Here is a 16,338-nt window from a genome sequence, read left to right on the forward strand (position 1 = left end):
TGTTTCGGCAACACCGTGCCTTTATGAAATATAAAACATGACAATATTCCGACACCTATATATAAACAGGTAGTAATAGAATTATAATAACCGGGATAGGGTTATAAATTTAAATTTAACAACGGAGACGCATTTAAGTCCAATTGGTCATTAAGTAACAGATTTGAACATCACATAGCTTCCAACAAATTTAGTTGCTTGCTTTTCGATTGCTAATGTAAAATATTGCAATTATCACGCTTGTGCATTTCTAAATTTAAATGAATTTCGCAGTAAGGATCCGAACTTTTATTTTTATACGCCCTTTTATGTTCATTGATGCGTTTCTTAAATGTTCCAAGTGATCCACATTTCAACTTGTAGACTCCGGATTTTTGAGTTTTTCGTAATTTAGTTTTATTGTTTTTAAAAAAGTGTTCTATGGTGCTTTCAGTTTTAAAAACAATATTAAGGCCAAATTTAGATAGACGTTTCGAAATTTGCTTGGTTGGTTCTCCAATGTATTTTATTGTTTTATAAATTTTAGGTTCGGTGTTTAATAGATAGATAAAGTTCAGACTTATTTGACACTGCTTTTTAGTTATAATCTTATCTGTCAAAGAGGTATCGGAAGAAAGCTATTTGTTTTATAATATTTAATTCTTTTTCAAAATTAGAAATGGAAATGGTGGTATATTAGGTAGTCTGTGGATAGAAGCATAGAAGGGAGCAATTTTGTGTGTGTAATTTATTTTGTAATAATTTATGCTAATTTGTTCTGTAGTCTAGTTACAGTTAAATTCAGAAAGTTTAGAGAGTTATCTAGTTCCGTCTCTATGGTAAATTTTGTACGAAGTTAATATGATTAATTAATATTGATTCAAAAAGAACTGCAGTTTCCGTTTCAGTGAAACAAGCAAAAACATCGTCTACCTATCTACGCCACCAGAGAAATCCTTTATTCAAAGGATGTTTATGTTCCAAAAGTCCAATTCACACAGATTGTTTTAGCGCATTACCTACTGAACCAATTAAAACCTAAATCCAATCAATTGAGAGAAAAATATCATCATTTCTTTACATTTACTGAAATGCGTCGAATAGTTGACAGTGCGCCCCTGGCTTAAGAGGTTATGTTAATTTTACGACAGTCGACGGTTAGGCCGGTGCGTTGTAATAAAATAAATATTCAAAAATGTCTCAGTATCTTCTTACAAAACGAAATAGTTTTAAGTTCGGCATGTAGATATTTCATTGTATTGGTAGTATTTGGTTTTTACCGTAATGGTATGGGTGTGGTAGAATTCAAGTGAGCCACATATGATGAGGAAATTCCAAGCGCGGGATTGTTTTGTACGAAAAAGCAGCCTCATGCGAAGGTATTTTCGGAATATAGTAAAGGTTTGTTACAAATAATAAATTTGACTTTTAGGATATAGAATTTTTCGATTTGACTAATTTAGGAGCTTCGTTTGCTCACCTTGACGAGTTCATCTTGCGTGCCAAATTCGGTACCGCAGTCTTTCCAATGACAGTTCGTTTCTATAAAATCACCCGGCTCGTCTTTGGGATCAGCCGGATCGTTCTGAGCTTCCGTGACGTGGGGGATCACGTGGGGCTCCTTCTTGATCCTAGCCTTCCTGTTAGAGCTGTCTATGTCCAGGTGCGTTATTGTACTATTTTCGGACTTTCTCCGGTCATTAGTGTTCTGGAAATGGTCGGTTATATTACAGACAAGCCTCCCATATAACCTCATACTGCAGTAATACTACTAGCTGCAGTATCCGAAGTAAATACCATAATAGAATACAGTAAAAGTGAAATCTAGTTTTCAACTATCCATGTGTACGGCAAAATACGTTATTATTTTGATTTTGATTTTGAATATCACCTGCGATACCAGTGTATATTTAAAAAATCGCGATTTTCAAAATTTGACATAAAATTATGAAAGATTCAGTTTTTGGAGACACTTATTTAATAGCACCATTAATAAAATGGCGCTCGCTTCAAAATTTGAATTGAAAGTTCCGTTATCTCAGGACCGTCAACAGAAACAGAGATTTATAGTCGTTTTGGACCCTCCTTATAATGCATCAATTTAAATTTTATTTGTAAATATAAAATAATATTAACATATTGTGACAAAATATGATTCACTAGTTTTATAGTATTTATAAAACTTACAAGCTTAGGTTTACTTTACCATATTTTTATAAACAGTAAGGAGATTTGAAAATATCTAAAAACGGCTATAGAAATTGAAAAACAATTTGAAACTTAAGATTTTGATAACCTTCGCAAAAAGTTTAGGATTTTTTTAATAGGTGAAAACTATCCAAATACAAAATCTAGCTAAATTTGGAGACCGCTATAACATTTATATTATTTTTTTAATTCATTTTTTCCACGGTAAGGGGCTAGAGGAGGTACAAAAAGTTATAGCTTGCTCACAGAGTTGCAAAAACAGGCCTGTTCATAGACCACACTTTAACTTGCCAGTTTAGGTTCACTTTATATCCATTACTTGAAAATATTCACAATTAAAATAAAGCCTAAACAGCTTTCATCTTAAAAAAAAAATTCTTGCCGATCCAGGTTTATATCATTCTTTTTAAATAAAACCAAAATTAGAAAAATGGAAAGAATAATTAAAAGACATACAAAAATACAAAATATGCTCGAATTTCTCATCTCTCTCAAGTTATATAATTAATTCCTCTAAAATATTTTAGTAGCGTCTGGTAAAGACTATATTAGTAATCGTCATCGTTTTCTAAAAATGAATAATCCAATTTTTGATGATATGCCTGTCGATTAAGAACATTCTTGTATTTTTGTGTCTTCTACATAGTTACATGTAAGTAGTGTAAGTAGATCGGCACGGTGTTCTAAAAGGGCGGTTTTGGAGTAAACAATAGGCAAAGTTAATCACGGGGTGGGTTGTAAAAGCACTATATTTTTGGTTCAAGTATACATATTTTTTATTTGATATATCTTTGCTCTCTATATTCTTTTTTTTTTGACTTGCTATAAGGTACCTGTCAAATTATACAATTATAGTCCATAAAATTCTATTTCATTCTACAAATGTTGTATATAGTGACGCCCTACTTACATCAGTCTTTAACGGTTGATGCTGCTGACCAACGGGGTGCATCGGATGATGGGGCGGCAACGAGTACACGGGCGTCGAGGGATGATGAGGCGGTGGCGGCAACAGCGGCGGAGGCGGGCCGGACGCGGCTCGCATCAGGTGCGCCTGCAGGACCGGGTGCAGCCCTTGCAGTGCCGGACTGATGGCGCCCGCAGATAAGTGCCCGTAAGACCCGCTACAGGCCGACGAAGAACGGGAACCGTTGACGATCGAGGCCAGGGAGTTAGGGGAGAATCGGATCATGGAGTTGATGTCGATGGAATCCGAATAAGGTGAGGAGGAGAGGGCCCGTTTACGGGACGCACGTACGCCACCGGGACGGGGACTGTTCAGTCGGGACCCTGTAGAATAAGATTATTTTTGTCAAAAAATTTAGTCGCAATCAATTTGAATTTTTCCCTAACTTGGCGAAATTGTGCACAATCTGGCGACGGCGCTGCCTCAAAAATTATATTCCACTTTATATTTCACTGCAGTCCAAAAATGGATGATTTCGGAGATATAGATTCTTAACAGTGTATCTTAGTTTTAGTTTTTCGTAAATAATTTTTGCATTGGTTTATTCAAGACACCTTAGGTACTTTAAAATATGGTAGGAGTTAAAGTTAAGGTAACAGAAGAGTTAAAAATTTGCGTAAATAGAAATTTAAATTAAGATGAAGAATACTTATTTTTACCTAACAAAACTAACATATCGCGGTTGAATCTACATTCTTCCTAACTTGGCAAAATTGTGCACAATCCGGCGACGGCGCATGAGATAGCTATGTTTTTGATCCCAACCTCGGTGTTCAATATTTTTTTATCGTATACTCTATTCGATTATGCCGGACAACGTATATACAGAGTCTCTCAAAAATGCTATTCGAAGGTATTGAGGGCAAAAAATTTGACCGACTAAATGAATGATTCCGTAAATCCTCAGTTTTAGTTTTTCGTCGATAATTTTTGTAATAACTTATTCAAGATATACTGTATTTATCCTAAATACCTTAAAACTTGGTAAGCTCCATCTCTTAAGATAACAAAAGAGTTAAAAATTTTACAATCAACCCTCGACAAGTATTCAAAGACGAAGAATACGAATTTTTATTCGTATTTATTTTTCCTTAACTTAGCGAAATTGTGCACAATCTGGCGACGGCGCATGATCATAACTTGAATGTTCAACATTTTTTGGTCTTATACTTTATTCAAGTGTCCCAGTCACCTTATATACAGAGTGTCTCAAAAATTAGATTTGAATTTTTGGACGGCAAACTACCTGACCGACTGATCACAGTGCAAAAGTGGATGTTTTCGCGGATACAGATTATCAAAAGTCCACCTTAGTTTTAGTATATCGTCAATAATTTTGGTAATAACAAGACATAATGTATGTACCTCAAATAACTTAAGACTTAGTAAGAGTTGGAGTTAAGATAACAGATAAAGATAAAAGATAATTTAGCGAAATTGTGCACAATCTGGCGACGGCGCATGATCCTAACCTGAACGTTCAACATTTTTGGATCCTATATACAGAGTGTCTCAAAAATGCTAATTCAATTTCAGAGATACAAATTGTCGAAAGTTAACCTTAGTTTAAGTTTTTCGTCCATAATTTTTGTATTAACTTATTCAAGACATACCGTATTTACCTGTTTATCTAAAAACTAAATGCAATATGCCCTGTATGCCCCATAAACGTTATTTCGTTCTTCCCAGCAACGCAGCATATTTTACCAATGAAATGGAAGAAGTCGTTTTTTTTAATTTTTTTCAATACCTTGTGTATGTGTATACTTTTGGAGGTGAATTATTACTTCTATAAATAAAAAAAGACCTTCTCTTGCCAATACCAACCGATTTAGAACACGGACATTTCCTTAAATATATATCCTAAATCAATGAACGTCCTGTCTTGAATAAAAATAAGCTTAACTGCTAAGTAAAGTGCGAGGTGTAGTTCTTAATTTAATTCTGATTAGAGGTATTAACTAAAGCATTCCTCAAAAAATATACACTAATACAATAATAATATCTATGCCTAAAACTAAGGGTCGTAGAAAAAGTATAGTATATAACTTTTTAAGTCACTCGTTTAATACATATACTATACTACTAATAAAATTTTGTGTTGTTATGTATTTTCATAATTCTCTTACTTCTATGCAAGTTTTCATGTGCTGATGTTCGGACTCTTGCTCGTCAATTGTACCCAAAAAAAAAATCATTTTCTGTCGGCCAATTTCCATTCGGAACGCGCGAGCATTAAGTATCACCCGGCTAAATACTTTCCGTCTCTATTGCCTATCTGATAAAATATTCATGAGGCGTCGAGAGCCGTATGATTTCACATCCGTTGGCGTTTAATACATATTTATTTTTAGATATCTTAATTGTGTGTTAAATAAAAAGCCCCTTCCCTAATGACTGTTCGGCAGACATCGATGCATTAGCTGGTTATCGTTGCTGCTTTTGTTCGCAGTACATATTTACGTTAATTTTAACCTTAGACCTCAGGATTTCAGTTGGAGTCGTGAGTTACGCGAGTTGAATAAAAATCTTGGACAATGTACGGGGTGGTCGAAAATTAAAAACCGCATCGTGATATGTCGAAGCGTTTCTGAGCTATAGGGTGATTCTTAAAAATGCGCGTTTCTCAAAACTTTTTTATTTGTAAAGATAGAGATTTATATTAAAAACATTTTTTTAATGGCGAATTTACCCCATGGAATACCCCCATTTAATAATTATTGTGAACTAGAAGTTATAGTGCGAGGTTGTTGTGTCCTCTCGTAGTCGTAGCCAAGTTGATTTTGTATGAAAAAAAAAACAATAAAATTTTATCTACACATTTAGGGCGCGTACAGCGCCTACTATGGTAAACATCAAAAATTACAAATATCTTTTAAACTAATTAATAAAAATAGGCGTATGGCACATAATTCGACATGAAATTTTATTTATATTATATATAAATATAACTTTGTGTGATGATATCTCGGGATCTAAAGGCTCTAAGACAAAACAGAAAAGATAGAGAGATTCCCGCTTAAAAAAAAATGTTTTTTCCAAAACTCTATTATTACAATTAAAAAAGTTATAGACGGCCTTTAAAATCGCATATTTTTGAGAATCACCCTGTAGCTCAAAAACGCCTGGACATATAACGATGCGGTTTCCAGTTTTTGACTTCTCTCGAAAATCCAGCCAGTAACATGCATATTAGTTTTGGGCAAACTATGCTGCAAATGCTTAAAACCATAGAGGTCCCTCGAATTTGGACCACCCTGTACAGTTTGTTCTATTTTGCTGGTTTTACGGCGTATCTACGTTATTGTTAAAGCTGGCGTTGCGACTTTGGTTAGTTTTTCACGACATTAAAGACGGAAAGTAATAGCTAATTTGTTTTTTTTTGCATTTCTAAATAGCTGTGACGTAGTGACGTGGTCAGTTTTCAAATTTTTATATGTAAACTAAACTTGTCCTGCATGTCTTTGAATATTAGCTTTTCCAAAATATGAACAAAATCAAAGCATATAACTTTAATGTTATTTTTTTTACAAGTTAGTTCCAAATTTATAAAGAAAAGCTACATTAGTAAATAAGGTCTGAGTTAAGTTGATTTCAGTATACCCAAGATTGGCCCCACCAATTTTGATGTATCTTACTAACCAAAACAAAGGTCGCTCTCTAAAAGCCTGATTAATACCGCTTATAAAATGATTTTTTTCACTCCAAACCACCGTGTGAAAACCAAAAACTATTTGACTAAGCAAAAGAAATCGTAGTAGACTAATTTTGCAAAAAAAAAGTAAAAACAGAATGTCGATATCCTTATTGGTTTCAGAGCTATTGGCAAACAATAAAATCCACGATCAACCGCAGAAGCAAATTAAAAATACAATTAACAATTCATAATTTAAGTATCCAGGTTAAATAAAATAAAATATTCAAACGTATTTATTAATCGCAAAAAATATATCGTAAAATTTGATTATAAATATCAATAAAGGATTTAAGTAGCTTACCGTCCAGACTAAAGGGAAATTCGCTACTGGCCAGGGTGGAGGAGGGATGAAGATCCGTCAGCCCTCTGGCGTTCAGGTACTCCGAACTGAGACCAAGTCCTGAAAAGAAAATCCAGTTTATAATTTAAATATTTTTGGCATTTGGCGATACGAATATTACGGAATTCTTACTAATTGGTGTTTTTTTTCGATGTATAGAACTTTAAGTTGGCATTACTGTTCAAGATGGCGACCGATTTAACAGCTGTCAAGTGATTTATTCTCAGTTTGGTTTGGCAATTCATCATGAATAGACTCACGCCTGAACAACGCTAGCAAATAGTGCAATTTTATTTCGAAAATAATGGTTCTGTGCGGAATACGTATCGCGACCTACGTCCATTTTATCGTGGACAAAATCGTCCATCGGAGCAGTTAATTCTATTAACCATGGAACGTTTTCGCACCACGTTTACTCTTATTGATAACTCGCATCCCCAGAGACGCCGTACGGTGCGTACAGAAGAAGATATTGCTGTTGTAGAGCGTAGCATTGAGGAAGACCCGAATGAGCCCATCCGCCATCGAGCACAGGAATTGGATCTGTGTCCATCGAATTTATGGACGATTTTGCGGAAAGATCTTGGTTTACGTGCTTACAAAATCCAACTCGTGCAAGAATTGAAGCCAAGCGATCATCAAGTAAGGCGTAAATTCGTCGAATGGGCGAGATTGCCGTTGTTCCCGATTTTCATAAGCGAATTTTGTTTAGCGATGAAGCGCACTTCTGGTTGAATGGCTACGTCAACAAACAAAACTGCCGCATTTGGAGCGAAGCTTATCCTCACTTGGAAGACAACATTCGCCGTGTTATTGCCGATATACAGCCACAAATGTTGGAAAAAGTCATCGAAAATTGGACGTCCAGATTGTAGAACAGAAATAAGCAAAAGGAAAATAAAATTCTTGTACTAAGTTTTGAAAATGTCTGCCTAGCAAATATAATAAATACATGCAAATATTGCATCCGAAAACTATTTGTGTACCAGCAAATATCACACAAAGTTATATTTATATATAATATAAATAAAATTTCCTGTCCAATGAGCTGCCATTAACAAATGGTGAGAAAGAAAGAGGTGGAAGGACGCTCTGGATTAAATAAGGCATGGACGAAATAAGAAGCGACCTTGAGGAACACCATTCAGAACGGCCTTTGATTCTGAGACATAACTATTAGTTCCTTCCCTTAGCTTTCCTACCCGAGTTACCTGTTATTTAAAAAAGATATCAAACATTGAAAACCATTACTACGAATACAATAACTATATAATGCGATACGAAATTATATCGTCAATTTCGATTCAAATTGAGAACATGTCTGTAGAGTGAAAGTTGATCTATTGAGCTTTTTTATTATTAACAATGGACTCAATATCATTTTGTACTTTGGGATTTGCGACCAGGCTGAAGCAATAATTGACGCGTGATATGTTGCGATCAAAGAGAGTGAGGACGTTCCAGATTTATATACGCCAGACAAATCTGAGGCGTTTAATTAGAACCTTGTTAACGTCACAATTGGCGGCGGTGCTGCCAATTTAAACGCGATGACGTTATAACAAGCTGCATGAAAACTCACATTCTAAACGCAGACGCACTCCGTTGCCAAATTTGTAGGATATTAATGGATATGATTTGCTTTCAAGGTAGGCGCGAAAAACTTATTGGTTTATCATTATAATAGAACCGTCAAAAACCATTTTATGTACAAAAAAAAATATTTAAAATTACACAGCGAGGAATCAAAACTTTAATAAAGTCATTTTTCAAACATGTTGCTTGGGTGTCTGCCGGAATAAACAAATTCAGGCTTAATTTGTGATATTAACAAATATTCAATGACTGGAACCACTTTTTCTCATGTACATTGTATCGCCAAAGTAGCGGGGACACTAATGGTTTTCAATTCACCGTTTTTAAAGAGACGGAGTTGAGATTTTGTAGATTGTCGAGTGATCGGCAACGTCGCCTCCGAACGGCACGTCCTGTGGGATCGTTGACGATATTATGGTTAACGAGCCGATGCCCTCCTGCTATTTTCAGCGTCGCGCGGCTCGGGTTGGTCGTCGGTTATTTTAACGCGCCATAATAAACGTGTCTATTAAGTGTCCCCTATTTTGCATGTCGTCGGTTACTACAACAACGGACAACCAAAGGAAATCCGACGCATCTGTCAAAATTTCAAAAAAATAATAATAATGAAGTCTGCAATGTTCTTGGAAAGAGATTATATTAAATAAATTTATTTTTGCTCAAATTAGAAATAATCTACGCAACAACATGGTTTTTATGCGAAAAGATCATGTCCCACTACCAACTGGTGCTCTCTGTCTTCGTATGTCTGTGACTCCCTGAACAAACAAGGTCCAGTTATATACACTCACTTCCAGCGTTTGACCACATAGATTATCACTTACTAATTGAAAAAGCATCTCAAAAATTTGGTGAATCTGTTAAATTATTATTGAACGTTAGGACTATGACTCGCTAGTCCGGCCACCAATATATGACTGCCACGCTCAGTCCATTGAGAGTGTGCAGAGAAGGTTACTGAAGTATCAAATGTTCAGGGAGGACGGTTCCTATCCTGAGAGTGCAGTTGATCATGATCTTCTGCTGCGAAGGTTCGCTGTACTGCCTCTGAGCTTGTGCAGAGACTTGAAATCTGTTTCATTAGGTTATTGTATTATGATTTTTTTCAATGTACGAGGTTAGCGCCAAAATTTCCCGGCCTGACATAGATGCAGCTCCAGTATCACGATAGAGCAGTCATAAAGTTTTTGACAAAAGAAGTGTTAGCACCTAAAATTATTAAAGAAAGGCTGGATGTTGTGTACGGCCAAAGTTCTCCTTCGTATTCTGTAGTGAAAGAATGGGCAAAACGTTTTCGAATGCGCCAGGAGTCCCTTGAAGATGATTCAAGAACTGGTCGACCAGTGGAGGTCATAACGAAAGATATTGTTGAGATTGTGGAAGAGGTGTTATTGAGTGATCGACGTTTAAAGGTCAAGAAAATCTAAGAAATTACTAAGCTTTCTTATACAAGTGTTCGTCAAATCCTGATCATTTAGGTATGCATAAGGTTAGTGCAAGATGGGTTTCTAAAAACCTTTCTGCTACTCAAAAACAACACCGTGTCGAGTGTGCGTGGTCTTTCTCTGTGGGTCGGAACCGAAGCCTGTGATAGAAACTATTGTGACGGGAGATGAAACTATGGTTCTCTATTACGACCCTTTATCGAAAAAAAAATCAATGGAGTGGTGAAGCACCTCCAAGACAATTCAGAGCCTGGCAGTCAACAAAAAAGGTGATGGCCACGATCTTTTGGGATTGTGAAGGAATACTTTTGATATATTTTAAAGACATTAATACCACTATGGATGGTAAATATTACGCAACATTATTACATAAATTGCGAGACTGCATACGTGTAAAACGTCGAGGAAAATTGACCAGAGGCGTGCGTCTTTTGTACGATAATGCACCGGTCCATACTGCTGGTGTTGCTAAAGATGCCATTTTAGAGTGTGGATTCCAACAGATAGATCATCCTCCCTATAGTCCAGATATGGCCCCAGGCTGTTTTAGCTTATGTTATAGCTTAAGACAAAAATAAAAGTAAAATTTTGATTACATAATTTTAAATTCTCTATGAAATCCACCAGGTAAAGGTACCACAAAATATATATTTTTAAAACTTCCAGTAGTTTTTTTAATACTTTTTCCTGACCGGCTCAACGCATTTTAACAAACTTGGTCTCGTTGGAAAAACCATTTATGGCTACATCAAACTCATCTTAACTTGTTATGTTAGGTTCTTAGCTTAGCTAAGCCTTTTCATATAACAGAAAATTGCTAAATTCAGTGCAATAAAATGAAATGAAATGAAAAATAATGGAATTATGAAACTTTATTAATGGGGATTTAAAAAAGACAAATGACCAATACCGGTGTAATAGCGCATTTTCAAAATTTGTTTTTCTTCGAAATGTTAGGATCGGAGTTACAATTATTGTTATTTCCAAAAAAATATGGAACCATTGTTTGAAATGTTTAATAGGCTGGTTGCGGCACGGCCAGGTCGGACTTTCGGAGAGACCAAACTTTATTAATTGCCACAAAAACACGAAAACGTTGATATGCTCTTCCATTGATATAATATTATCGACCACTGATTGCATAATATGAAGTCCGTAGACTGCAGACTTTAGACACCACAGTAGCAGCGATTGGTCACCACTGGAACCCCCGTTCTCCTAACCAGAGACTCGGATTTGGTTTGGTACTCCTGCACCCTTGAACTAGCAAGAATAACAATCCAATACAATTACCGCCCATATCAATTTAATATCGCCGCGACATCTTTAAAAACCGTTTAATATTCATCCCCGTCAATTAACACGTTATTAATTATAAATATTTCTTCCGTTTAAACAAACGCGTTCTCTCATCGCTCATAACGCCCGCAGACCTCATTTATGTCGTCTAAAATTATAAAGAATAACATCGTTAAACCAAAACCGAAATAGATTGCCGCACCAGCACATTTCGTTTTAGCATCGCCAGATGCATCCAGTTTGGCCAGTGGCGCCGATTGTCACGGGGCAACTCCGAGGCTCTTCGGATAATAACTCGAAATCGGGGAGAAAGAGGAGATGCATTTATTTGAAAACATATTCGTAAACATACATATATTTATAAAGCTTGAAATAGGTTAAAAACCTAGGTAAAAATAAAAGAGTTATGTATTATAAAATAACACTGGAAAAACGCAGACTGACATGAGGAAACACATCAAAAAAATTGTGTGTCTTAAATCTAAAAAAATAAATAAAAAATATGCTGGTTTTTCAAGAATTGCTTTAGGGGGGTACATAATACAGCAGTATAGCGACAAGTTTTCTAAGCAAGAGACAACGAATGGATAGGATAATTGTAATCTAATTGTAAGTATGAGAACTTATGTTCATTTATGATGATATGATAATTTGATTCTACGCTAGGTATTGAATTGTGATATTTCACAGCATTGTATATTCCCATACTATACAAATGACGCAGGGACAAGCTACATATCTAGAGGGGAAGAAAATAAGATTAATCGCTCTGGACTTGAAGTTCACCAAACTTTTTCAGTTTTAAAATTGACAGCATGGCTCCAGAGTGACACAAAGCCTGTCTTCATTTCTAAGTAAGTTCGTGTCATCACTTTGGTAGGGTAAGTATGTTTTTTTTTAAGCTTACCTACTCGTCCACCTCATAAGGTAGGTTAGATTAGGAAAATACGTTAAGATAGGAAGCCAAACTTATATAATACTTGCCTTAAAGTGCGATCTATTTAATTGTCGTTATTACCAATGATTACGATGATTTATGGTAATCAATGTTAATCGGGCCTCTTTATGAACCGCAGTTGTGTTTCCAAATGAAATGCCCCCATGAAATACCCCTAAGCACGCCTATGCGACCAACCGGGCACGAAGAGTTGTAAAATACTTTACAGAATTTTATTACAACCCCAAAGCCTTCTGTTCAAACAGACCATTACTATTTTCAAATACGGTCGGTATAATACTATTCTCGTTCTTCCTGGCTTTCTAGTGGTTTCAACTCTGTGTGGTGCGTTTTTTTCTTAGCTGCCCCATTCCGGAAGTCGTCAACCTTCGTGAACCTTCGTTATTGGCTACAACAATATCAACTTTTGAAGACTATGGCTAGTTATTAATTAATCAGGCTTGTTTATATATAAGTAAGTATATATAAATAATAACCCCTTTCAAATAATTGATGTTTAAAACTAAAGAAATAATAAAAAAACATTTTTTTTTAAATTTTGTATTGAATTATCCTCTCACATGCCTTGACAACTTCCTTATTTCAAAATTAACAAACACAAAAAGTCAAATATAAGAACAATCTCATAACGGGGTTAATTTTATTAACATCAAGATCATTAAAAGAAAAAACAAGAAAATCATAAGTTTGATTTTTTATTTCACGTAATTTTCCTTTCGTCCCGCTGTATCACTTTATTTTTCCCTTAAGTGATGTTAAATTATGTAAAGTCAATCTCCCATTCATTTTTACTGCTTCTAATGCATCTAAGTCAGGCAAAACAGCTTTGACTTTTCTTCACCATAGGCATTCAAATTTTACAATCCCCACGAAGCACCACTTGGTGGATTGAAAAACCATTTTGTCCTATCTACTGATGTTTCTTCCTCGTGAAATGCTTCGTATCCTGCAAAAGTTGAGTGAGTAGAGGAAGATGGACTCAAAATTGAGCCTTTTTGGCCTGCAACAGCTCATTCAGCAATCAAGGGTGCAGTTTATCATTAACATTCAGCAAAAAAAAAACCGACAGACTTTTAAAATTGATCTCCACACTCTACTTAACACTTCAGCACGGTACAATGAATGTCGTATTTTCCGCTGTTTTAACGGAGACTGTCCGCTCGACATTTCAGTGACAAATCGTCTGGTCGACTACGTATACGTCTACCGCTTCGAATACCCGCGGGAATGCTAAATTGACTGATCGCTCGAGAGCCTTCAACAAACTCCAGTCATTAATAACATGTGCGAGGCAGAGATTATCTTTTTTCATATGTTAATTCGTCAATTTCAAGCTACGCGGTGTTGTAACGGACGACGTGGTATATATTTCAACTCAATTACGCAAACAAAAGGACTTTAAAACGTTAGAGCTTTTCGATTCGGACTTTGGTAATATATAGAGTAGATAGATATTGACTGGTTCAAAAAGTACTTTTTTCACAAATAAAAAAATATTAAATGAACCCCTACGGTACCACTTTTGTTTTGTAAGTAATGCAAAGTTTGTACGCATTTGGACAACAAATGCGCCAAGTGCTTTTTGTCACTGTTCGAGCAAATTTTGAGAAAAAATATGTTTTGGTAGAGCAGAAAATAGTATATTGCGCAACAAGTGCGGTAAACGGCATTCGACTCACGAGTTTATTTGACACGAGCAGAGCGCAGCGGCTCGAGTGGTTAATAAACGAGTGACTTAAAGTTCACCGATATGACCATTAGAATTGACAAACGTCAAAATTCAAAGCCTGGCAAATACCTGAAATGTATTATTTTTCATTAGGTAATATTTAAAAATAACATTCGAGAGTGCTGTGACTAAACTGTCACCCCAGTTTATTGGCATACTTTTTTGAAGGATTCTGTGGCATTCTTCTTAAGCGTATTAATATTTTGTGATTTTTTTGGCATAATATATAGAGGGCGCTACAAAAACCTTAAAATCTCTTATTTCATGCCATAACTTTGTTACTACTTCTGTTATGTTCTTTTTTTGTTTTTGAAAATTATGATAGCGAGATGATTTCTAAGCAAAAAGAGATATGCAACATTTACTGTGATTTACAAACAATATCTTACTTTATTTTTTTTATTACTTTTTATTGTTCCTGAAGTGGAAGGATTTCATTTTGACGTTTCTCAACAGCATTTTACTACTCTCTGAAGTATGCAGTTTTGTTTTCATTTCGTTGATGTTATATTTCTTATACATCACCACCAAACATATTAGTTAAATATTTAAAATACAATTGTGTTTAGTTTTGATCAGGGAATATTAAATTGTTTTCATCTCTTACATCTCATCATACACATGTTATAACTATTTTATTTAAATAGTGCATATTTCCATAAGTTTCCACCCAAAATATATCGATATCTTTCATATTTTTACCTGGTAACACACAGGAACATGTTGCGTTAGTTTTATTCTTGCTTTTTATTTTTAATTTGGTTAATTTGCCATAGTTTAACATCGTTAGGACCATGGTTAAATAACAATATTGATAATATATTAAACGATGGCCATATGGGTATTTCGGTTTTTTTCATTTTAACAATAATGGCCATGAAACTATGACGTAGTATGGACGTTTTCTTCACAACAATGAAAGAAGAAAATCCAATTTTCTATCTACCCGTAAGTAAAATAAGCTAGTTTCAGTCGAAATATGCTATAAGATTCTGTATTTTTGGATTGGATAATGCCGTAATAAAAAAGTTTAGGCAAAAAGAATAACATTTGTGAAGAACTTAATATATCTAGGCTATGACATATAATTAATAATTTTTTTAATAATAATTGTTGAATTATTGAAATAAATAAAATCAGCGAATTGGAAAATGTTACTTTAAATCTGAATAAAACTGAACCGTCGATTTTTGGGACCATCGACGTCATTTCGCAACTTTTGACGTCACAGCGTCGACAGCGAATCGCGCAACCCGTTAATAATAACATAAATTATGCCAATTTTTTTTTGGTTAACGTTACATGTAAATAAATCGATAAAACCTCTATTTTACGACGGCCTGTCGGTCGGTAATCGAACGAGTTGGCTTTATTAGACGTTAAAATATCGAACGGAATGGCCCTTAAAATATGATAAGCTGACGTTTACGACGGGACCTCGTAAATGGCGTATAAAAGACGTTCGACAAAAATGCGGTGGCTCGTTCACGGCGCACTTGACTTTCCGATATTAAATAATTTCAAAGATCGAAGGGGCCGAGAGCCGGATGACGCGGTCGTAAATTATCAGTCAGTTTCTGTGCGATGCGTTTCTATTTTCGTGTCGAAACTAACAACCTGGAAACTTATATGGAAAAACAAACTAGTCGAATCAATCGGATCTCGTTTATTCATTGGTGGTATCCGACAGCGGTGAGCCAAAGAAGGTTGCATAGGCGAGGATTACCGAGAACGATGCGGTGACGTCACCCGGCCCACTCAAAATACAATATCCAGCAAATGTCTACGCACGTTAACGATTTATTTCAAAATGTTTTTATAAAATATTATAAACCTTAATCAAAGTAAATTCTAGAAAAGTTCAACATTATAATGATTCGATCACAGATTATATAAGCGCTTTTAACTGCAAAAGTTTAGGTTAAGTTTAGTTTGAAATGCCGAAGTAGGCTTTGGCGAATTAGTCGTTTTATAGTTGCACTATAATAATAATAATAATAGAATATTAATAATAATAATAGTATTTATTTCAAATTTGTTACATAATAAAACAAAGTGAAACGATACAACAGTAACAAAGTTGCCATACAAGCAACTCAAAGATATTAAAATAGTCATAA

At 35.1% G+C, this 16,338-nt stretch overlaps 1 protein-coding gene across 1 annotated transcript in view; it reads right to left on the reverse strand.

Annotated features, from left to right (window-relative positions):
- Positions 1-16,338, reverse strand: part of LOC132698180 (transcriptional activator cubitus interruptus) — a 121,293-nt gene that overhangs the window by 12,798 nt on the left and 92,157 nt on the right. Inside the window, exons 4-6 of the mRNA XM_060664112.1 lie at positions 7,153-7,251; positions 3,098-3,477; positions 1,460-1,687 (exon numbers count right to left, since the gene is read on the reverse strand). Of these exons, the coding sequence (XP_060520095.1) occupies positions 1,460-1,687; positions 3,098-3,477; positions 7,153-7,251 (707 nt within the window). The remainder of the gene's footprint in view (positions 1-1,459; positions 1,688-3,097; positions 3,478-7,152; positions 7,252-16,338) is intronic.

This window comes from Cylas formicarius, unplaced genomic scaffold (assembly GCF_029955315.1).
Source record: "Cylas formicarius isolate icCylForm1 unplaced genomic scaffold, icCylForm1.1 PGA_scaffold_2__14_contigs__length_35257938, whole genome shotgun sequence".
In the NCBI taxonomy this organism is placed as follows: Eukaryota; Metazoa; Arthropoda; class Insecta; order Coleoptera; family Brentidae; genus Cylas; species Cylas formicarius.